This window comes from Herpailurus yagouaroundi, unplaced genomic scaffold (assembly GCF_014898765.1).
Source record: "Herpailurus yagouaroundi ecotype Mexico unplaced genomic scaffold, PumYag 186, whole genome shotgun sequence".
Classification (NCBI taxonomy): domain Eukaryota; kingdom Metazoa; phylum Chordata; class Mammalia; order Carnivora; family Felidae; genus Herpailurus; species Herpailurus yagouaroundi.
This window is the reverse complement of record NW_024412417.1, coordinates 47,441,020-47,462,961: the sequence shown is the minus strand read 5'-3', so window position 1 is coordinate 47,462,961 and position 21,942 is coordinate 47,441,020. Positions and strand designations below refer to the sequence as shown.

General features: G+C 67.3%; 1 protein-coding gene across 1 annotated transcript in view; it reads right to left on the bottom strand.

The window, feature by feature from the left end:
* The window catches only part of ADGRB1 (adhesion G protein-coupled receptor B1), a 70,313-nt gene that overhangs the window by 28,075 nt on the left and 20,296 nt on the right, over window positions 1–21,942 (bottom strand). Inside the window, exons 3-18 of the mRNA XM_040494624.1 lie at window positions 21,564–21,787; window positions 20,896–21,060; window positions 20,453–20,617; window positions 20,153–20,254; window positions 18,815–18,921; window positions 18,409–18,603; window positions 18,193–18,261; window positions 17,433–17,541; window positions 16,053–16,196; window positions 15,629–15,704; window positions 15,404–15,506; window positions 14,608–14,651; window positions 7,855–7,993; window positions 6,011–6,257; window positions 3,436–3,518; window positions 2,300–2,497 (exon numbers count right to left, since the gene is read on the bottom strand). Coding sequence (XP_040350558.1) covers window positions 2,300–2,497; window positions 3,436–3,518; window positions 6,011–6,257; window positions 7,855–7,993; window positions 14,608–14,651; window positions 15,404–15,506; window positions 15,629–15,704; window positions 16,053–16,196; window positions 17,433–17,541; window positions 18,193–18,261; window positions 18,409–18,603; window positions 18,815–18,921; window positions 20,153–20,254; window positions 20,453–20,617; window positions 20,896–21,060; window positions 21,564–21,787 — 2,170 coding nt within the window. The remainder of the gene's footprint in view (window positions 1–2,299; window positions 2,498–3,435; window positions 3,519–6,010; window positions 6,258–7,854; window positions 7,994–14,607; window positions 14,652–15,403; window positions 15,507–15,628; window positions 15,705–16,052; window positions 16,197–17,432; window positions 17,542–18,192; window positions 18,262–18,408; window positions 18,604–18,814; window positions 18,922–20,152; window positions 20,255–20,452; window positions 20,618–20,895; window positions 21,061–21,563; window positions 21,788–21,942) is intronic.

The window sequence follows — 21,942 nt, the reverse complement described above, 5'->3', positions numbered from 1 at the left end:
GGGCGCGCCGGGAGGGGTGCCGGGGCCGCCCCCGCTACTCCGCCCCCGGAGCCCGGCGCGGCGCTGGTGACCTTGGGACCGCCCCCGCCCCCGCATCCACCTCCGCGGGGCTGGTCGCCACCCGGTGTGCGCCGCCCGAGGCCTGGGACCGAACGGCCTTCCCCGCTGTCTGGAGGCCCTTCGTTGCGCCTTGCCATTTACACACGGGGACTGAAGGACTCCGGCGCTCTGCGCACCGGTCGCTGTGGATGCGAGTCCCCCACCCTTCAAGGCCGCCCCGCGGGTCCGGGAACTTAGGAGCCTCCGGCCGGCACACCTGGTCCTGGGCTGGGCCTGCCTTCCCTCTGCCTGCCGGCCGCCCGGCAGAAGGCGCCCATGGCGCGCGGGCCCCGGGTTGGGGAAGGGGGCGCCGGGAGGTCTGAGGGGGCCAGACTGCAGCTCGGCACTTGAGGCCCCACCAAGCTGCGCGTGCCCTGCCTCTGAAGCCGGAGCCTCAAAAGGCCTGCCCTCTCCCCAAGTAACACGGGCCCGTGCCTGCCCCCAGGACTTTCGGGGAACATTCTAGGTCTCGGCAGCGAGGGTCTTCCCAAGGCCTGCCCCAGAGTCCTGCTTCAGCTCCACTTCCTCGGAGCCCGAGGGAGCCACCGAATGCCTCCAGAACCTTCCGCTCGCCTGCTTCCCCCCCACCAGCCGGCTGTCCTGTGTGCGGGGCAGGCTGGGGGCCGAGCCGCTCCCTGCCCAGTGCTCCCCACAGGAACCCTGACCACGCGCGCGTGCACGCACACACACTCACACACACACACACCCCGAGTGCCACTCTGCTAGATGTGTTCTAGCTGTGTCATCTCGGGAAGGTTCCCGTCCTCACCCCTAGCTCGCTCCCTCAGCTCTAAAACTGGGGGGCGGGCGGGACAGCCCAGAGGGTGAACACTCTTGAGGCGCCCGGCACAGGGCTGGCGTCTGCAGGAGTGCTCAGGCTCCGGAGCTGCAGGAACCAGAGAGCCCAGAGTCTGTGGAATTGGAGATGTTACACAACCCCCTTCCAGAGCTCCAGGCCCAGGGGAGAAGGGATGTACTCGGAGCTGGGCCGGAAGCCAGGGCCTGGGCCTTTGTCCCTTCTCCTCCCTCGGGGGAAGGACACGCCCCCTCGGTACCTTGGAGGAAAACTGAGGCCTGAGGGGGCTAGGCCCAGGAGCCAGCCCTAGGCTCTGCGGGCTGCATCGGGGCTCTGTGGCCCCGGGAGTGCCCCCCACCCCCAACCCTGTGCTCCAGCCAGGCTGCTCAGTCTCTGAGTTCAGTGAGAAAAGAGGACGCCCCCAAGGGTTGGGGCCCTCCATAAAATAAACGCAGGAGTAGCCATTAGCCCCGGGGGAGCGTGGGGGGCGGGGGACAAAAATCAAAGCCTACTGAGGCTACGGCAGACACCTCTCCTCTTCCTTCCTCCCGAGAGGGAAAGACCCCTCACCGCAAACGAGAACCGACGACGCACGATGGCAGGAATGCCAAGGGAGTCCCGGAGCTCCCAGTGACACCCCGGGTCCAGCCTGGTCCTCCCCACACCATTGGCCAGAGGTTTGTCAGGGCCTCGCTGGGGTGCCCTGGTGCACCCCACGCTCCCCCTGCGTCCCCCAGCACCGCGCAGGACCCCAGCCTCTGCTCCCGCCGTCTGTCCCCGCTCCTAGCAGGAGCGGCCTGTTCTCACGCCCGGGGCTGCATGCGTAGCTACAGCCTTCCAAGCGCAAGCCACCGACCAGACCCCGAGACGGCCGACGGCACAGGCGACGCGCTCCGAGAGAGAGTCCCGCAGGCCGTTCCCGTCTGGAGACAGAGCCCGACTGCTTGTCCGTGACATTAGCCCGGCAGCTGCTCGGAAGAGCAGGCGTCTGTGGCCGGCCTCCCGGGTTCGGGTCGCGGCTGTGCTTCTCACGATTCAGGCCCCGGACACTGCCTCTGCTCTCGTGCACTGAGCAGAGTCGGGCAGGGGGGTGGGGGTGGGGGAGAGACCCGGAGCCCGGCTCTCTGCCTGGGAGGACCAGGCGGGGACAGCTCCCTGAGGCCTGGGGTGAGAGGAGTCGGGCTGGCTGGGGCCAGCAGTCTGGCAGGTTCCCAGCCGGTGCTGGAGAGTCTGCAGGGCGCCAGGCTGAGAGCTGCAGGCCACCTCCTGGGAGAATGGCCTCGAAGGGCTCCTGATGAGGACGCTAATTAGCTTATCAGCCTCTCAGAGGAGGTGGTGAGGGGCCGCTGCCCACTTTGCCTGCCCGGCAGCCTCGGGCCACGGAGGGCACAAGAAAACACCCACGCCCGCCCGCTTCAGAGAACCTCCCTTCGGGCCGGCAGTCCAGGAGGCCGGCAGCTGGTGGCGGATCCGGAAGGCGCCGGACCTGGAACCGGGGGGCTGGGGCTCATCCAGACCCCGCAGGGCCACGGTGCACGCCCCCTCAGCTGCGCCTCTCCCCGGCTCCGGCAGGCCCCTGTGGCCTGTATCAGGCTTGGGCTCCTGACATGCAGCACAGGGACGGGGACCGTCTTCCGGCTCCCTCTCACACATGGATAATAACCGCGCCCTGTGCGTTTTGTTTTAAGCTTTGCAGTAACCCTCAGCTCCACTGTGTAAATCTAGAAGCTGAAGCCCAGAGTAGAGAGAGAGGTGGCCCACCCAAGGCCCCAGCCCAGGCCAGGGAAAGAGGTTGCTCCGATGGTCAGCCAAGCCTGCCGTGCTGCCCTTCACACCAGCCAAGGACTGACATCGAGCAAGACGGGTGGTCCCTGACCCGAGCACCCCATCGGCATCTTAGGCACCCCCCGACCTGGGAAAGGCCAGGGAGTTCTCGGCCCTCCTGGCGGCGAAACCTCTAGGAGGCATGTTCTTACACCTCAACATCTGGGAGCCCTTGCCACATGTGACCGGAATCCTTCCGGCCTCGGGGACACCTGTTCTCATCTCTGCGACACGGGCAGGTCACTGCCTCCTCCTGCACACAGCGACCGCACTGGGAGACCGTTTGCTGCCTCTTGTCTGAGCTTCAGAAACTCGGAATACTGGGTCATGGAGCCAACCCCCCACCTCCCTGAGCCCAGGCCTGAGGAATCTGGGTCACTGACACCTGCCCCTCCCCTCATCAGGCCCAGGGTGACAGAAGGAGCTGGGGCAGTGGCACCTCCCAGGACCAGGAGGGCAGGGGGCCCAGGGGTTAGAGCAGGAGCCCCTCCCTGCCTGGCTTGAGGGGGTCGCTGGGCCCCTCGGATCGGGGCTCCCCTAAAACGTCTGTGTCTCCCCCATCAAAGCAGGGCTCCCAGGGCAGAGCCGCGCCTCCCTCGTCACACCACCAACGTGCTGCGAGGCCAGGCTGGTTATGGCCCGCATGGCCGCCGCGGCCACCGTGGCCATCGTGGCCACGGCCAGCTCCCAGCCCCCACAGCCAGGCCGTCCCTGACCCACAGCTTCCGTCCTCGGGGACCTTGTCCCATCACACACTCCACACTGCTCACGGCCTCGGGGTCCTGTTCGGCCTCCTCCTCTGGGAGGGCAGGCCCGGGCCCAGCCGCTCGGAACCGGCACGCAGTGGGGGTGGGACAGCCCTCTGCCCCTCTAAGCTCCCGCTGCCAGAGGTCAGCCTCCAGGCCCCGCCGCCTCCCTCCCACACCTGCAGCCGGCCACTCAGCAGACCCCACTGGCCTCCATGCAAAAGGCACCAAAGTCTGACCGCCGCTCGCCGCCGCCCCCCGAGGCACCACCCTGGTGGGACCCCCACCGAGTCTCCCGGCCACTGTGGCCGCTGCCCCCCACAGTGCCAGCGCCACGTCGTCCTCTGCTCAAGCTCCCCCAACCCCCTCCTCCCTCAAGGACCCCCACCCTCCCTGAGCTGACCCAGCACTCTGACCCTCCAGGGCTCCCCTCTGGCTACTTCTGGGAGCCGGACCCCAGCTCCCAGTGCAAACCCCCACCTCGTTTCATGCTTAGTTCAGTGGGGGGCCGCCACCTCATCCCTGCATCCCACGCCAGAGCGCCTCAGAGAAGACAGGCTGTCTCCCATCCGCCACGGGCCTGGTCCCCAGCCTGGCGCAGGCAGCACCCCCAAGGCACCTGCCCGGGGCCCCAGGGTGGGTGGGAGCCAAGGGGTGTCAGAGACCCTGGGCGGAGGCTCAGCCCACGAGGGGGGAATGGGGCAGCCGAGGCCGGTCCCCCCTTGGGCAGATCCCATCCTGGCCACTCGGAGCTGAGGTGCCCCTCCTGTGAAGTGGGCACAGATCCTCACCCGGCACCCTGTTCGGGGAGACACAGGGACACACGGCCCACAGGCCTGGCGCTCTCACGGTATATCGGGGGACGGTGATGGGGAGGGTGTGCCGAGAGCCCCCCCCCCCACCCCCGTCCACTGCTCCACCCACTGCTCCAACCAGGGCATTCGCTGCTGGTTCACGATGCCCCCTGCCAGCCCACGAAGCAGCTCTGTTACAGGACTGTGCCCAGCAGGGTCCCCTGGGGTGTGATGGGCTGATCCGCACCAGAGTGTAAATGACTCACGGGTGTCCTCCCACACAACAGGAAGAAGGGAAGAAGCCAGAGTGGCACAGCACAGCCGGATGGGGCAGCAGGGAGCAGGCAAAGCGTCTCTGCAGGTGGGGGCTTCTAGGGGCTCCTCAAGGCTTCTCAGCCTGGCCCTGGAGGTCCTCAACAGCCAGGCCTCGACCTGTGCTCCCCAAACCGACCATGCCAGGCACAGGCCCTGCTAAAGGATGCCTCACCCATCAGGAGGCCCACCTCCCACCTCTGCCTATTGACTTTTGAGCCACAGATCAAGGCTCGTGCTGAGTCTCTTCCTCCTGGGAGCCTGCCGGGATAGCCTGTGAATTCCTGAGCATTGTGCCTGACCCCCTCCTTCGGGTCCTGCCCAGCTTCTGTGCCGAGACTCCCCTCCTGGGTCCTACTTCACCCAGCAACCAGAGCTCATCATGACTCCCAAGCCCCCTGGGCCCGGCGGGAAGCGCTGATGACCCAGAACACAGCTGCCCTCTCCTGCTTCCAGGCCTTGGTTGTGGCCGGTGCCTCCGACCACATGTCCTCCCGTCCCGTGGCCGACTCACTTGGTCCTCCAGGGGTCCCCAGAGCCCCTGCTGCCTCTGGGAGGTCTCCGTGAGCGCCCCCGCCCCTTCCGTGCCCAGCCCCTGTCTGCTGCCAGCTTGTGGGAACCAGCAGGGCTGGCTGAATGTGCTGCCCCGGGGCTTGGCCCACATCAGCCCCATCCTGTCTTGGTTCAGGGCCTGGGAACGACACCCGTGGTCCTGAGGGGACCCTGGTGTCTGTGACCCGTAGCCCCAGGGGGATGGACACCCGCCTGACCTGGGTCTTGCTAAGTGAGCCGCCAGGTGAGGCCCGTGCTCCTGCCTGTGGGGCCGTCTCTCCTGGTGCTGACAGCGTCTGGGCCTCGTGGCTCCAGCACCCGTGGCCGCTCTCGCTCCTCACGACGCCTGGTGCCAGCCTCCCCGCTCCCTCCTGGCGCAGCGGGCCCGCCTGCCCCGGAAACGCGGCTCTCCCCGCGGTCTGGACTCTCGTCCTCACCCCCTCTACCCACCCAGGCGACCAGGGTCCCCGGAGAGGCCGGGACTCTGGGCTCCCCAGCCCTGCAAGAAAGTGATCGGGCCTCAGAGGCCAGGCTCCCGCCGACCCCGTTCCCCTCCCTGGCCCCTCCCAGGTTGGAGGCCGCCACCCTAAGGTCCTACCTGAGCCTGTCGCTTCCCTCAGAACTTTCCCTGGTGCTCATCCAGCCAAGCCGTCCATCGTGTCACCTACCCCTGCCAACCGAGGGGCCACTGCCCTGACACCCAGCCCCGCTCATGCTCCAACCACGGGCTCCTTCGCTGGTCATTCGGGAAGCGTCTCCCCGGCCCGTGTGTGCGGGCCCTGAGCTGAGTGTCCCCTGACTGCGACAGATCCCAAACCCGGCCACCCGCCACAGCCAGGCCTGGTCACGTCCAAGATGCCCTCACCGCTGCCCCCACCCTACGGTACCAGCAACATCGCCACGTCGCCGCCACGTCGCCGCCACGCTATTTCCAGCCACGCTGTCCATGTGCATGGGGCCGCCGCCGCCGTGGGGCACGAGAATGACGTCATCATACGGCCACCGGGGCCATCGCCACCGCCAGCAGCAGCACCGAAGCCATGGATGCCACCGTATCTGTCCCCTCCGCAACAGCGTCAGTCCTGCCACACCCGCGACCGCCGGCCGTCCAGCCCTCATGGCCACCGTCACCACCTGCCGCCCACACCCGCGCCACCAAGAGCGCACTCGTCACCACCACGGTCACCGCCGCGGCTTTGGCCGCACGGTCCCCGGTGTCACCTCCACCGTTAGCATCACCATCACGCCCGCCATCACCGCCTCAGAACCAGCCGCACGACCAAGACGGACGCTGGCTCGCAACCCCTGTCACCGACACGCAACGGTGTCTCCTCGGCACCCGCCACATCCGGGGCGCTGCGGAGGCGGAACCCTCACGTCCCGCCAGCCAGGACAGAGCGCACAGGCGGCCGCACCACTGCCGTGGCCAACCCCGGACCCCACGCCGTCGCCCTGGCCTGTCCCTGACCCCACCTTCCAGGGAATCACCTGACTCCCAACGGCCCGTGATTCAGGCCACCTCACGGCCATCCCACCACCCCCACTTCTAAGGGCCTCTGCAGCGAGGCGTAGAAAGGAGGGCGGATAGCCACGGCCCCTGGCCGACCACCTGGGCGTCCTTCCCTGGCCTGCCCCGCATGTGGCCGGCCCACGGGCAGGCGAGCAGCCAGTCACCGCCCCCCCCAGGGCCACCAGCAGGGGCATGAGGCTGGGGCCACCCGGGAAGTGGGACTAAGACCTTTCTGCCACAGAAAACGAACAGTTGCGCCCTGGCAGAGGGAAGCAAGTGTCTCACGGGAGGAAGATCACCTCCCAAGTCCACCCCATGGCACGGACGCCTGCCTCAGTTCCTTTGCACGTGCTGCACCGGGGCCCAGAGAGCCTCTGCCACCCGCCTCCGGGTTTTGCACCCAGCCCAGGAGCCCCCTACCGGGCAGCCTGTCCCCCACCGCTTTGGCCCCCCCCCCCGGCCCCCCCCCCCCGAGGGCACGTGCTGTCCCCACAGGGCACCATGCCAGCTAGTGACACAAGCCCCCTGGAGTAGGGTAAGGATGGCACCTACTCACCGGTTATTTCCCAGCCCCACAATCTGTGCTCGACACACATCACCTCGCTTCAGAACTGTAGCAACCCGTTTACAGATGTGGAAACTGAGGCTCAAGGAGACGACAGGCTCGTCCACGGCGACCCCATTAGTAAGAAATGGGGCCGAGATCTGAGTCCAGGCTGCGGCAGATCAGACGCCTGCCCCTGCCCCCCATTAGCTGCTGTGTCGTGGTAGGACCCTGGTGGGCTCCCCAGACACGTGGGCGTGGGCGTGGACAGGGACAGATGCCCACGCAGGGCAGCCGGTGGTGTGGGTGGGCCTGGGAGGCCGTGGAGAGCGGGGCTCCCAGGAGGAGGAAGGAGACTGGGCTCCAGCGGGAGGCGGCAGGATGGGGTCTGGGCAGCGGGCAGCCCCCAACCCTGACCTCTCCTCCGGGGAGGATGATGTGGGGCCACAGGGCTAGTGGGGTGAGCCTCACTGTGAATGCAGAGTCTCGGCAGGGCACGCGTGGAGGGACAGAGGGACGGATGAACAGAGCCCCGCTAGGAGCACCCTAGAGCAACTGTGTGCTCGTCAGGCCCAGGCCCTCCCCAGAGCCCCCTGCTCTGTCCCCACACGCACCCCTTCCTGCGTGTGCCACCATGGCCCCACGAGGCAGCTCCCCTTTCACCCCGAGGCACCCACCCCTCCAGCCCAGGGTCCTAGCACCAGCACGGCTTCCTGTGGGCCCACCCCCTCCTCCCCGAGGGTGACTCCGAGCCCCTTTTCCTCACTCCCCACCTGCCCCCAAGGCAGGGCCTGGCACGGGCTCACGGAGCAGGGCCTGTGGGGTGGGGGTGCTGAGGGAAACGGCCCCGCCTGGTCCCAGGCCCCTCTTCCAAGGCCTCTGGCTGCTCGGTCACGTGACCAGGGACAGGCAAGGTGGTTGACTCAATCTGCACCCACAGCTGCCCTATCTCCCGCCCCTACGGGCCTCCCACCCCAGCCAGCCACGTGCTACCCAGTGTGACCCCACTTTACCAGGCAGATCCCATGAGCCCCGGGGCCTGCCCTCCCTGACTTGCCACCTTGGCCCCCCTCCCCTTCGCTACGCTCACCGGGCCGCCTGCGGGTGTGGAGACGCTAGACGACGGACCACAAAGGGGGACCCGGTCACAGCTGGACACAGCCCAGCAGGAGGCTCGCGGGCCCTGACCCTTCTTCCAGGAAAGGCCCCCACCCCCAGATGCCCCCTCCACGCCAACGCCCGCGGGTCCTCGAGCACGTGTCTGCCACCCCCACGGTGCCCCCGGCGGGTTCCGCGCCTTCCCCTGCGGAAGTCCCTCTCCAGACACGCCCCACCAGCACTGTCACAGGCCGGGCAGCAGCTGGCAGTGCTTTCCCTAGCAGGGAAAGGAAGGAGAACAGGGGAGGGGGCTGGGGGAGGGGGCGGGCCGGGGGAGGGCTGGGGCCGGGGCCGGCTCTGGGCCTTCGCTGGCAGTTTCCACCCTCTGCCGTCGCCTGGGAGGCGCCTGGTGGGGGCTGGGGGCTGGTGGGTGCTCATCTTGTCCGTTGCACGGTCAAGGCAACTGAGGCCGGGGCTTGCGTGGCCAGTGTGAGCAGAGCCAGGGATTCCCGAGCTGGAGGGAGGGGCCGTCCTGACCAGCCAGCCGTGGCTATTGGACCCCCACAGACCCCCAGTCGTTGGGACAAGCAGGTCCAAGAGGACCCCCAGTGGGGACAACTTGGAGCCGTGTAAGGGCAAGCTCAGGTCCTTTGACCCTGCCCTCCCGGGAGGGCCCTTCTCACCCCATATGTGAGAGTGGGATGGGGGTAGGCTCACCCGGGTGGATATCCTATTGGGTGGGTGCTACGGGGGCACCTTGATGGCAGGACATTGTCACCGAAGTCAGACCACGCTGGGCAGATTGGATGCAGGAAAGATGTGTTCAGGGAATGAATGAGTGAATGAATGAATGAATGAATGGACAAATTTTCAGTCCCCTGAGGATGAGGGGACCCCCCCTCAATGGGGCACATGCCAGCAGCCTCCTCTGTTCACCTCCTGAGGATCCCTGGCAGGGGAAACTCTTGGGCAGCAGAGGAGACCCTGCCTGGGGCGGGGCCCACATCCTGCAGGGGGAGAGGCAACCAGGAAGCGGGAGCTCAGACACCCTCGGACTTGCTGCTAAATGGGGTCTGAGCTGGGAAGTGGTGGACAGGAGTGCGGGTGTAGGAAAATGGGCGGGAAGGTCTCTGAGCCTCTCAGAGCAGGCGGCGTTTGAGGCAAGAGCAGAGCTGGGCACAGATGGGCCGAGAGTCCCGGCCGCCCCGAGGCGGGGGGGGGGGGCCGTGAGGGGGCCCGTGGGGTGCAGAGCAGTGGCTGGGGCAGCCGGGCTGTGAGCCGGGGTGCAGGACACAGGAGCTGTTGGTGGGCCACGACCTGGGGACCTGTCCGCCCCCTCCAGCTCCCGGCCCTGCAAGGAGACTCAGCAGCCCCTTCGGGAGAGGGCAGGCCCACAGGAGGGCCCCGCCAGCCCCCTACCCCCCAAGAACAAAGTCAGGGGAGACTCAGAGGAGGGAAGGGCACTGGGGAAGGGGCTGGGCAGAGTCCAGGGCTGCGGAGGGTGGGTGGTTTCGCCATCCCCTCCCATCTCCCCCCTGCCTGCCTCCTCTGCTCCCATCAGAAACCAGCCTTCGTGGGAGGAATCCATCTGGGAACCAGCCGCTGACAACGACCCGGGGGCCCTGCCAACTCTCCCTTCCGCTCGCCCCCCCCCCCCCCCCCGCGGCCTGCCCCTCACTGCTCTCTCCAAGGAAACCAAGGATGGGGGCAAGGCTCTTAAAGGGACCAGGACACACACAGGTGCAGGGACCCCAGGGAAGGGGCCGGGCCCCGGGGCCTGAGTATCCCTGTGTGGCAGGGCCGGGGAGGGGCTGGGGGTGGGGGCTGCAGCACAGACCGGCATGGGCCGAGGGGGGGCCCCCGCTTGTCAGACAGCACCCTGGGTCTGCCTCCCCGGCAGACCGAGAGCTTGTGTGCGCAAACGAGGCACATCGGAAGAGCCTGCAGTGGGGTCAGGCTTTCAGACAGGAGCCCCACGGAGCGTGCAGGACGCCGGCCTCTCGGCCAGCCTGTCCCAGTGTCCGCCGTGCCGGCTCAGGTGGCACAGAGTAAGGGTGCCAAGAGCCACCGCACGAGGGAACCCCCAACCCGGTGGGATTCCCAGAGCCTCCACGGCCGATGTGAGCGTGGGTCCCGGAGCTGGGGACGCAGTGGGGGTGGCACCCGGCCCTTCCCGGGGCCCCTGCGTGGCAGGCCCCCTGCAGACACCCCCAAACGCTGGCGTCGCAGGAGGAGCCCTCTCGGAGAGCCCCTGCCCCCGGCCGGCACGCTGGGCCTCAGCGTACCACAAGCAGGTCAGGGCAAAGCCCACGTTCTCCGAGGATCCCACCAGCTCTGACTCTCCCGCTCTAAGTCAGCGACGGCCGAGGAGGACAGCAGAGGCTGGCTCAGGAGCACAGGGCCCAGGGCCCAGGAGGTGCTCCGGGCCTTCGCGAGCCCCCATCACCCCCCGGCCCGCCCATCCCGCGCTCATCAGAGTCCTGAACGGAGCTCTGCGAGAACCCCTCTCTCTCCCTAACACCCCCACTCCGCAGGCCCTCGCTGCTGCCGGGGCCGGGCCGGCGGAGGGCTGTGGGGGACGGCCCTGAGCCACGCTGCCGGCTGAGGTCCCGGAGCGGGCGATCGGGGTCTTTGGCGGGGAGGGCGGGATTCGGCCACATGACTGGGGCTGCTGGGGCAAGGGGGACTCCAGGGGTCGGTCAGGGCCCATGTTTACAGAGACGTCAGGCGTGGGCGTCGAGCCTTCGTGTGGAAGTGTGTGTAGCTGGGGGCGAGGCAGGTGGAGCGTCTGTACTGTGGGTGGAACCCTCTGACTCATTTTTTCTAAGACAAGCGAGTCACATGGTCAACTGTCGCATGTGTCTGGAGGAGGCGGTGGCCCTGCAAGCATATGACACACGTTTCGTTATATGTGCGCAGGCACGAGTGATTTCAGATAAGACACAGGGGCAGGACTCAGAGCGACCAGGGTCAGGGCTCAGCACGCGAGCAGGGTCAGGGCTCAGAGGGTGACCAGAATCAGGGCCTGGAGTGTGACCAGGGATCGGGGCTCAGAGTGTGACCAGGGTCAGGGCTCAGAGGGTGACCAGGGGTCAGGGTTCAGGATGAGCAGGGTTAGGGCTCAGAGCGACCAGGGTCAGGGCTCAGCACGTGAGCAGGGTCAGGGCTCAGAGTGTGACCAGGGTCAAGGCTCAGTGTTTGATGAAAGTCAGGGCTCAGCAGGTGACCCGTGTTAAGGCTCCATCTGTGATCAGGGCAGAGCTCAGTCTTGGATCGAGAAATCACTCTCTCTCAGCTGTGGCCACTGGCTCCCTCTCCCCCAGGCCCCCACCCACAATCCTGCAGATGCCTGGCACTCTTTCTCATCCCGCCTGCACACGCAGGTCCACGCCAGCACAGACTCCATTCCTGGGCACACGGGTGGAAGCGGACCGGGGCCCCTGCCCCTGGACCGTGTATCGGGTCACCTAGGAAAACCTGGGCTCTCGCGAGCCCACTCACGTGGTGAGGAGCCGCCCACCCGGCCATGGAAGGAGAAGGTGTCTGGGGCAGAGCAGAGGGGGGCCCGGGGGACAGAGCCAGCTCCCTCCAACCCCCACCCCCCCAGCCTCTGACCCTGCCCCGTGGGCCCTGGCTGCCCAGTCCTGGATCAGACGCCTCAGCTCCCCACCCCGAGCCTTCAGCTGAGTCACAGGCCTCTAGGAGGCTCGGCTTCCTCAGAGGTGACAGGCACCGTCACCCAGGGCTCCCAGGGCCGTGCCCAGGACCAAACAGGGAGCCGTGTGCAAATGCCGTCCTTGGGGCCCTGGGCCCCCAGGCACAGATGTGATCCCGAGCATCCAGAGGTGACCAGGGATGGATGTTGGAGCAGTGGGCAGACCCCCCCCCCCCCCCCCCCACAGCTGAAGGAGGATGGGCAGGTGGAGTTCACGGCCAGAGGTGGGAAGTGGGGACCTGGCCACAGTACTCTCCCTGCTCCCACCCAGCTCCTACCTGTGAGCGGGCGGACTCTGGCCACAGGATGGGAAGCCGGGGCTCTGGGAGTGGGGGGTCTGCCCCAGGCCGCACAGCCACACGGTCCTCCTTGGCTGCACGAGGGCCCCCGGGACAGTGAACTGGACACACTCTGGGCTGGCCTGACCTCCCACAGCCTGCTGTCCAGGAAGGGCGAAGGGGATGAATCCCACCAGTCTGGAAAGTAATTTACTTCCCAGAGCTTAAAACTGTCTGGGGACTGGACGCCAAGGAAACAATCAGAAATGCGGGTGCCGCTGTCCGAGAGAGTGTCGTGTTTGTCTGGAGAAAGCAGGAGGCCCCTCCAGCGGGTGTCAGTCAGGTGCCCCGGGGGGCTGCAGGTGGCCTCTCAACAGCCCCCGGGGAGCAGGATTCTAGCTGTGGGCAGGGGCCAGGCGCCATGGACTTGAAGTCACAGCACAACCCCACCGCCCGCAGACGTAAGGCTCTGGGGGCTGGTGGGGTGGGGGGCGCCGCAGGCCTGTGGGCCCCACCTCAGTCCAGTCAGACACAAGAGGCTGTGCTGCTTGTCAAACCCGGAGAAAAGCAGTGGGACAACGACCAGAGCCAGAGTGCCAACTCGCCAGGGCTGCAGGTGACCCAGCCCCCACTCAGGCCTGTCCCCACACCCCAGGCCCAGGGCAGGAAAGGCCGGTGACGTCTGCTGAGTGGCCCTGCACGCCCCCAGAGCAGAGACCTTGTGCGGCCTGTCCCTTTTGCCACAATGCCTCTCTCCAGACACCCACATGCACGTGCTGTGTCGGGCCTCTGCTCAAACATCATCTCCTCAGAGAGGCTTCCCCACCTGCCACCAGATCCATCTGGCTTTGCTCCTTGGCATGTGGCATGACCTGACATTTTCATAGGAATCTATACATTCCTGCTTTGTTGTCCGTCCTCGTTGGAGACAGGACAAGAGGACAAGGCTGAGGATACAGCAGTGTCTTCTCCATGGTCAGTAATCACTGGAGGATGGATGGGTGGATAGGTGGATGGATGGATGGATGGATGGATGGATGGATGGACAGGTGGATGGATGGATTGATAGGGTGGATGGGTGGATGGATGGATGGGGATAGATGGGTGGGTGGGTGGATGGATAGATAGATGGCAGTGGATGGATGGATGGATGGATGGGTAGATTGGGATGGATGGATGGATGGGGCTAGCTGGATGGGTGGGTGGATGGATGGATGGATGGATGGATGAATGGTGCATGGATTGATAGTGGTGGATGGATGGATGGGTGGATGGGTGGATGGATGGATGGGGATAGATGGGTGGGTGGGTGGGTGGGTAGATGGATAGATAGATGGCAGTGGATGGATGGATGGATGGATGGATGGTGGATGGATGGATGGATGGTGCAAGGATAGATGTATGGATGTATGGATGGATGGGTGGACGGATGGATGGGGCTAGATGGGTGGGTGGATGGGTGGATGGATGGATGGATGAATGGATGGGTGGATGGATGAATGGTGCATGGATGGATGGATGGATGGATTGATAGGGGTGGATGGATGGATGGATGGATGGATGGATGGACGATGACACCATCTCAACAACTTCCATCGTTCCTGACACAACCACTGCCACAAACTGGCACCCTGTCTGTTTTCCAGCCACCTGCTCTTCCTGGCCACACCTCACGTGCCACCTGTACCTTCCAAATTCCATGTTTTTGCTCAAGTTATGCTTCTGCGTCCCCTCCTCTGCCAGGCAAACCTGTCTTACTTTAGTGTCAGCTCCTCCGGGAGGCTCCCTGACCTCCCAGGACACACATTTCTCACCGCACCGCCCAGAGCACAAGGGATCACCGCACATACCCCCAGGCACAGGGGACCAGGCTGCACAGGCTCATGCTCCTGGCCGGCCTAGGGCAGGGGTGCAGGGGAGCCTAAGAGAAGGTGGTGCCAGGGCTGAGAGAGGCGGGTGGTGGCGGTGTCATCCAGCTTCCTGACCACACCCTCCCCAGCAGGGGAGGCCTAGCTGCCCCCAGGCTCACCTGGCCCACCGGGATCCGGCCACCAAGCTCTCTCCCGCACCATGTGCCCCCAGTTCTGACCCTCCTCTGGAGGCTGCTCCCTCTCTGGGGCCTTTGCACAAACTCTTCCCTGGGAGGGCTGGGAGGCGGGCTGGGGTGGGGGGCTCCAAGCTGCCTCAGAGCCAGACCTGGGCAGTGGGGGATCATTCAAGACAGACGGACAGGAGGACACGGCCTCCAACCTGAAACCGCAGCCCTATCCCGCCGCGCGGGCCCCCGGTCCCCCCGGGGGCCCCCCCCCCCCAAGGCCACAACGTCCACGTGAACTTACACATCTGTCTCGTCCCACAGGATACAGGTCTGGTTGGTGGTGCCCTGGGGGAGAGAGAGGAGTCAGGGTCATGTGCCCACCCTCCAGGCCCCACCCAAGGTTACTGCCGGGACCCACCCCCAGGCATGCTAGGCGGGTGCTGGGACTGTGCGATTGCCCCAAGAGGTGGAGTTTGAGGAGGAGGAAACTGAGGCCCAGAGTGGGGAAGGGACTAGCCCTCTCTGAGCAGCTCCCGGCAGCAATGGCTGCGGCCCGTCTCTGGGTGCCCAGGCGGCCAGCCCAGCTTAATACAAATGGTGGAAGAGGGAGACCCCTCCCCAGGGGCCCTGAGGGGTAAGCGAGCAGGAATGAGCAAACGCGCCTGTCCTGCAGGCCTGGCGTGCCAGCACTGGGACCACGGAGGTGAGAGCGGCAGGGTCCGGGGGCCCTCGTGAGGGGTGGTGCGCTCTAAGCACTGGTGGTAATTGCTCAGTTCTCAGCCAAGCCTCTAGCTCACATCTGATAAGGGAGAGAGCCCAGGCACAGAGAGGTTGAGCAACTTGCCCAAGGCCACACGGTGGGAAAGAGCAGGGCTACAGGAGAGGACTGAAATCTGTCTCCCACATAAGCTCGTTGTGTGAGCCTGGGCAAATCGCTATACGTCTCTGAGCTGCAGCTTCTCCTCCCTCGTTCGGGGATCAAAGCGGCTCTCCCGCGAGGCCGACGTGAGACCCAAGGAGGCCGTGGGATCCCCCTGGGATCAGGTGGGAGGAATCAGGGACGCGTACACAGACGTACACGCGTCAAGGGCACTCACGTTATACACGTGGGCAAACTCGATCTCCAAGGGCGTGAGCAGGGAGCGAGGCGGGGGCTTCACGGTCACCGAGATGACCTTGGAGTTCAGCACAGTCGTGTTCCTGGGGCAGAGCCAGCAGGCTGCATCAGCGAGCCTTCCCCGAGACCCAGGCCCACCCCGGAACGCCCCCCGCAGGCCCGCACCCCTCGCTCGGCCCCGTCCCTCCCAGGCTGGGCCCCCCACCTCTGCAGGGCCAGGAAGCTGCCCAGGTTTCTGTAGAGCACGGTGCCCACCACGAACACAGATGAGTCGTCAGCCTCTGGAAGAGGGCGCCGCGGTCACCTCTCCCGGCCGCCCCCGCCTGGACCTTGCTCCGGCTAGGGAAGTGTGTGTCCCCAGGCGGAGGCCTGGGCTCCTGGGTCATGTCCACCCCCATCACGCGCACAGCGCTGCAGTCGGAGAGCTGGGTGGCTGCCTAGGTCCCTCTAAGTGACCCCCGAGGGCTGGGGGGGGGGGGGGGAGGGGGGGGGCCCCCCCCCCCCCGCCCCCCACGGGCGCCCGGGCCCCCCCCCCCGCCCCCCCCCCCCCCCCCCCCCCCCGGGGCGGCGCCGCGCCGCGGGCGGTGAGTCTCCCGTGAGGACCCTTCCCGCAGCCTGGGGCCCCTCACCTGCCAGCCCCGTGGAGAAGACACTCTTGGACACGGTGACCCTGTCCTCCGGCACCTTGGCCCAGTCGCCCGTGGCCCGCCAGCCCTTCATGGGGAAGCTGATGTCTGTGGCTCCGCTGGCCGGGAGCTTGTGGATGCTGAGGACTGGGCGGAGGGGATGGCCAGAGACACGGGGACGGACGGACAGAGGCGGAGGGCAGTTACACGACAGGGGCCTCGGCCCTGGGGAGCTCCCGGCTCAGAGCGAGCACCAACGGGGGCAGCTTTCCCGCCTCGCCCGAGCCCTCAGACAGCCCCCCCCCCCCCCCCCGGGGGGCCCCCCCCCCCCGCCACTGTGAGGCCCCAGGCTTGGACGCGGCCCCCAGGGCCCCGGGAGGGGTCGAAGGCGGCTTGTGCAGTCAGGCCTGCAGCCATGAAGGGGTGCCGGGGGGCCGGGTCCCCTAGGGGGGGCCCCCCTTCCTCCCTGGGAGGCTGGAGCCCGGGCCACCTCCCTACGGGCTCTATAGAAGGGGTAGGAAGAGACCCCACCTCACAGGGCATCCCTGGGGGCTGCGCGGCACACCTGGGACGGGGGCGGGGGGGTCCCGGTGTCTCCAAGTCCCCTTCACCCCGGCCCACCGGTGTCGGGTGGACGCCCGCTCCCCTCACCCCGCACCCCGGGGCCGGGTCGGGGCCCGCGCGGAGCTGCCCTCGGCCGGTGTGGGGTGAAGGGGGAGGGCCTCCGGGGCCAACGGCCTCCGCCACGGTGCCCGGACGCTTGGGCCTTCACCCACCTCCGGGCCCGTCCCCCGACAGACACCCACCCCCGCGGCCAGTTCACACCTCTGTCCGTGCCTTTGTTCACATGGGGCCCCCTGCCCGCACGCCCGTGCCCCTCCAGGCCTGGCTACCTGCCTGGGCCCTCCTTCACCTGTGGGGCCAACTCTGGGGACCAGGGCGTCTTCCCTCTATGAGGACGTGGGGACAGATGGGGCCCACTCTCTGAGTGTGCAGTACACGGAGTATGGGGTGTGTAGGTATATTAGGTGCATGGGGGTTGGGGTGCGTAAGGTGTGTGGGCGTGTGGATATGAGGCGCGTGCGTGTGAGGCGCGTGGGTTGTGAGGCGCGTGGGGTGTGAGGCGCGTGCGTGTGAGGCGCATACGTGTGAGGCGCGTACGGGTGAGGCGTGTGGGGTGTGAGACGCGTAGGGGTGTGCAGGTGTGAGGTATGCAGGTGTGAGGCGTGAGGGGTGACGACGGGCACGGCTGCGGCTGCGAGCACAGCTCCTGATACCCCTCAGGCGGTCAGGGGCGCGGGGCCGCTTGCGTGAGGGCCACAGGGAGGCCGCCGGGCCCGTCCCCGTAGACGAGGGGACGCAGGCGGGAGGGCCGGGGCTCACCCAGGTTGTCTGTGACCTGGTACGCGTCCCGCAAGTCCTTCATGCGGAAGCCGATGACGTCCACGAAGTCCTCCACCAGCCGGAAGAGCTCCTTGGCGTTGGGGCCCATCTGGGGACCGGGGGGGGGGGTGGCGGGGGGCCCAGAGCAAAATGAGGGTGTCCCGGAACACCCCGCGCCCGGCCCGGGTCACACCCTCCCGTCCCTCCACTCCCGCATCGGTGGCCCCCTCTCCGGGGTCCCGGTGCTCCTTTCCCGGCACCCCAACGCTCCGGACCTGACTCTGGAAGCAGAGCGGGGCGTCTGAGCACCCAGCACCTCTGAGCACCGGCACCGTTCTGTGGAGCGGAACCCTGAGCCCGGGGGAGGGGGCTGCCGTGCTGGTGGGCAGGGGTCGAGCCCGCGGAGACCGGAGGGGTCCCTGGACACCCACGGCCTCCGCGCTGACTACTGTCCCGGGGTCAGTCCAGGAGGAAGGGAGGCTGACCCTGTCCCGGTGGCCCTGACTCGCGCCACAAGGCCCACACGTTTTCCCACGCCCGCCACCGAGCCCACGAGGTGAGCTACCGTCCCCTGGCGGATGGGGAGACAGAAGCTGGGCGGGAATCAGATTCCTCAGAGTCACGCCGGTGCAGAGGCCGTGCTGGGACGGGAACCCAGGCCACCACCCTCCGCCCCACTAGCCCGGGCCCCAGGGAGGGAGGAGACACGCCCGTGCCCACCCTGCTGCCGTGACCGCGGGGCCCAGACTGGCATCCGTACCAGCTGGGCCTCCTCCCACTTGTCCCGGTTCTCCTCTGCCAGCAGGTTGCTGATGATCTGCACAAAGTTCTGGAAAGAAGAGGAAGAAGGACCAGTGAGCCGAGAAAAAGCGCCAGAATGTGGCTCGGCGCGCGAGTGGGGTCGGGGCTCTGCAGGGGGCCAGGTCGGGGCCCACTCCCCCTTCGTCCTCCCCGGGGCTGCCCTCGGGGGCCCCACCTGCGCATCCCCGGGGGTGGGGCTATAGTACGCCCTCCGGAAGATCTCCGTCATGTTCCTCAGGACGTCGATGGTGGAGAGGAGGTCCCCGCTGTAGCTGGTCCCGTCCTGGGAGATCTCCACCAGTGTCTGGATGACCTCGGAGACCCCCTCCCCGGGCAGCCCACGCTGAGCCTTCGCCAGGTGCTCCCGGGTCTGGGGAGATGGAGGGCGGGTGCCGCGAGTCTGCAGGATCCGCCCGGGGCAGGTACCGAGGACCCCCACGCCCGGGCCCTCTGCAGCCCCCAGCCCGTGGCCCCAGCTGACTCGCGTCCGCGGGGAAGCCACGGGGGCCACGGGGCCACGTCTGGGGTTAAAGGGCAGCGGAGTGCCGGCCAGGGCAGGAGACCCCAGCGGCCACCCTCACCATCATCTGGATGTTCCGGTAGTCGATGGAGACACAGCGGATGTAGGTGGGGGGCTCCCAGTAGGCGATGCCTTCCTCGTCCAGCTCACAGCGTCGCAGGATGAGGCCTGGAGAGAAGTGGGTCATCTCTGCCTCCGGTGCAGGGGTCCCACCCGTGGCCCCCCGGCACACGCCCCTCCCGCCCCGGAAGCAGGGACTCGCCCACGGCCTTCCACGGAGAGCAGGGCCAGCACGAGGCCCGGCCTCCCTGTTCCTTTCCTTCCACACAGGTAGCAGTGGCTCCTGAAGTCAGGTGCCCGGGACCCCACGTGCACGGGGCGGAGCGGGGGGGGGGGGGCTCTCCTGCAGTCCCCCCAACCCAGAGCCCCCGGAGAGCCAACGGCCTGGGTCCCTGCCCAGCATCACCCACAGAGCACTAGAGGCCTCGGAAGGCCCTGACGGCCCATCGACACTGAGGGGGCACCTGGCATCAGTTGTGACCCAGAACTTACTCCCAGGAAGCGGCCAGGGACCTGGGCATGGCTGCGTGTCCAACAGTGATGGCCCCAAAGAACTGTCACGACCCTGTCACTTGGCAGGAGCCACTGGGTGGGAAGGGGGCCCCATCCCACAGCGTGGTGCGGGATCACTAGCGGGAACAAGGTCATGGGGGCAGGCAAAAGGCCAGAGGTCACACCCCTGGGACCTGTATTTTCTTTGCTTCTGTGAATTTGCAATAGGCTACCAGGAACGTGCAAACAAAGCAGGAATGGGACCCCACCGTCGCCTCCACCGCTGTCCCCACCCCGTGTGGACCCCTCTACCGCTCGCTTATGACAGCCCTGTAGGGAGAGCCCCAAACACCCTCCTCTTGTAGAGAGAAAAGGGAGGCTCAGAGAGGTCACAGCACTTCCTAAACATCACACAGCACATAAGGGTGCGCAAAGTGCCGCGCTCCTTCAAACAAGAGGGGAAAGACCGCCAACCCCTCAGGGCACTAAGCCCCTTCCCCTAGGAGCACACCCTGCTTTTCCACACACACCCCCAAACCCTCCACAAGAACGCATGGGGGTTAAGGCTGCTGGCTTCCCACGTATTGGCCCAGCAAGCCCAGGGCAAGTGTGGTAACTTCTTTGCGCCTCAGTTTCCCACCCATAACTGGGCACCTTCGAGGGGCACGATGCACAGTGGGTGCAGGTGCCGTCTCTGGGTGAGCGCTCAGGACACCGCAGCCGGCGGCGTGGCTCCTGGCTGGGCCGTCCTGGCTTCCGTGTGCCAATGGAGCTGCCTGGGCACGGCCTGCAGGGGCCTCTCAGGGCCTCGCGTGTTATCTCTGAGGGTGGGACGGGAGTCCCTCACCTGTGGCATTGCGGGGACACCGGACCGCGGCCACCTCTCCTGCCGGAGTCTCCTTCCAGATCACGGTGCCGAAGTTGTCCTCGTCACAGATCTCGTGGGGTTCTGCCAGGGGCCGGAGGCAGTGGGTGCGGGAGGGCGCGGGGAGGGGGGCCGTGAGCAGGCAGCAGGCTCGCGGAGGGGGAGACCCCTCCGGAACATCTGCCGTCCGGGGTTGTTCCCGGCAAAGCGAAGCCCCAAGCCCACCCAGTCGCCGGGGTGCCCCTCCCCCAGAGCCCCGCCGCAGGGCAGGAGGATCCTCACCAGGGCACCGCTGGGCACTGCACTGCCGGTACTCATCCTGCGGGCCCTGGCACGCTGCTCCCCCGAAGAACGGACCGGAGCAGAGGCGCTCCCTTCGCTGCGTGCCGCCCCCACACGTCACGCTGCAGCCGCCCCACGATGCCCAGGTCTGCCACTTCCCATCCACTGCGGGGCACGGCCAGGCATGAGGGCACACAGATGGCGACCAGGCGGGGACAGGTCCAGGAGTCACGGGGAACCAGGGGTCCAGCAGCAGGAAGCCATGAGGAGAAGAGACATGGAGACCGAGGGAGCGGAACCGGAGCTCAGCTTGGCGCAGAGGAACACAAGCGCCTCCCGTGTACCAGTCCCCACGGCCACCTCCGTGTCCCACGGACCCCCACACCCCCGTGGCTCATGCCCTTCAGGCCCCCCACCCGCAGGCCCCGGGGCGGGACCCTGACCTGGGCACTGCTGCAGGAAGCAGTCTCGAGTCTCCACCCAGTGGCCCTGGCACTCGGCGCCCCCGTAGGAAGGCCCATTGCACTCCCGGGTGCGCTGCTGCCGGCCCTGGGAGCAGCTGGCAGAGCAGGTGCTCCAGCTTGACCACTCGTTCCAGTTTCCGTCCACTGCCCGGCCCGGGGGAGGAAGGGGACAGGAAGCCAGCGTGAATACCCAGGGCCCCACGTCCAGCCTGGGCCGCAGGTGTGACTCCGGGGGCCCGCCCGCCACCCCACCGCCCAGCCTGGGCCACGGGTAAGAATGCGCCCGTGGTCTCACCCCACACCAAGCCTGGGGCACAAGTGTGAACACCCCTAGGGGTCTACCACTCCACCACGCATTCTGGGTCATAGGTGTGAACACCTCTGGGGCCCACCACACCGTCATGAAGCCTGGAGCATGAGCGTGACCACCGGGGTGGGGGCGGGGGGGGACACCATCCCAACGCCCGTGACACGTGAGTGAGAATCCCCTAGGGTCTCCAACCTCTAAGCAACCCAGCGAGCTGGCCTTGGACTCCCGTGACCGGCCCTGTGACCTGCGCCAGTAGTCCAATGGGCCCTTCCCCACTTCCTTTTCTCCGCTGCCCAGCCCCCCCACCCCCCGCCCAGCTCCCCCTTCTCTCACCTACCAGGACACAGGGCAATGTTGCAGAACTTGGTTTGCTTCTCAGGGCCCTCACAGGGGTTGCCTCCAAACTGGGGGGGCCGGCAGGTGCGCGTCCGGTCCCGGAAGCCGCGGCCGCAGGTGCTGGAGCAGAGGCTCCAAGGCGACCACTCATCCCAGGCGCCGTGCACTGCGGAGGGGACCGGAGGGCGCCCGCCGCTGGGCTCAGCAGCCCCGGGTGGGACGCGGCTGCCCCGCCGCCCCGCCCCCTCCCAGCTGCTCCACCTCCCCTCCCCGCCGCCGCCCCGCCCCCTCCCAGCTGCTCCTCCCCCCCGCCCCGCCTCCTCCCCGCCCCTCCCAGCTGCTCCTCCCCCCGCCGCCCCACCACCCCGCCGCCCCGCCCC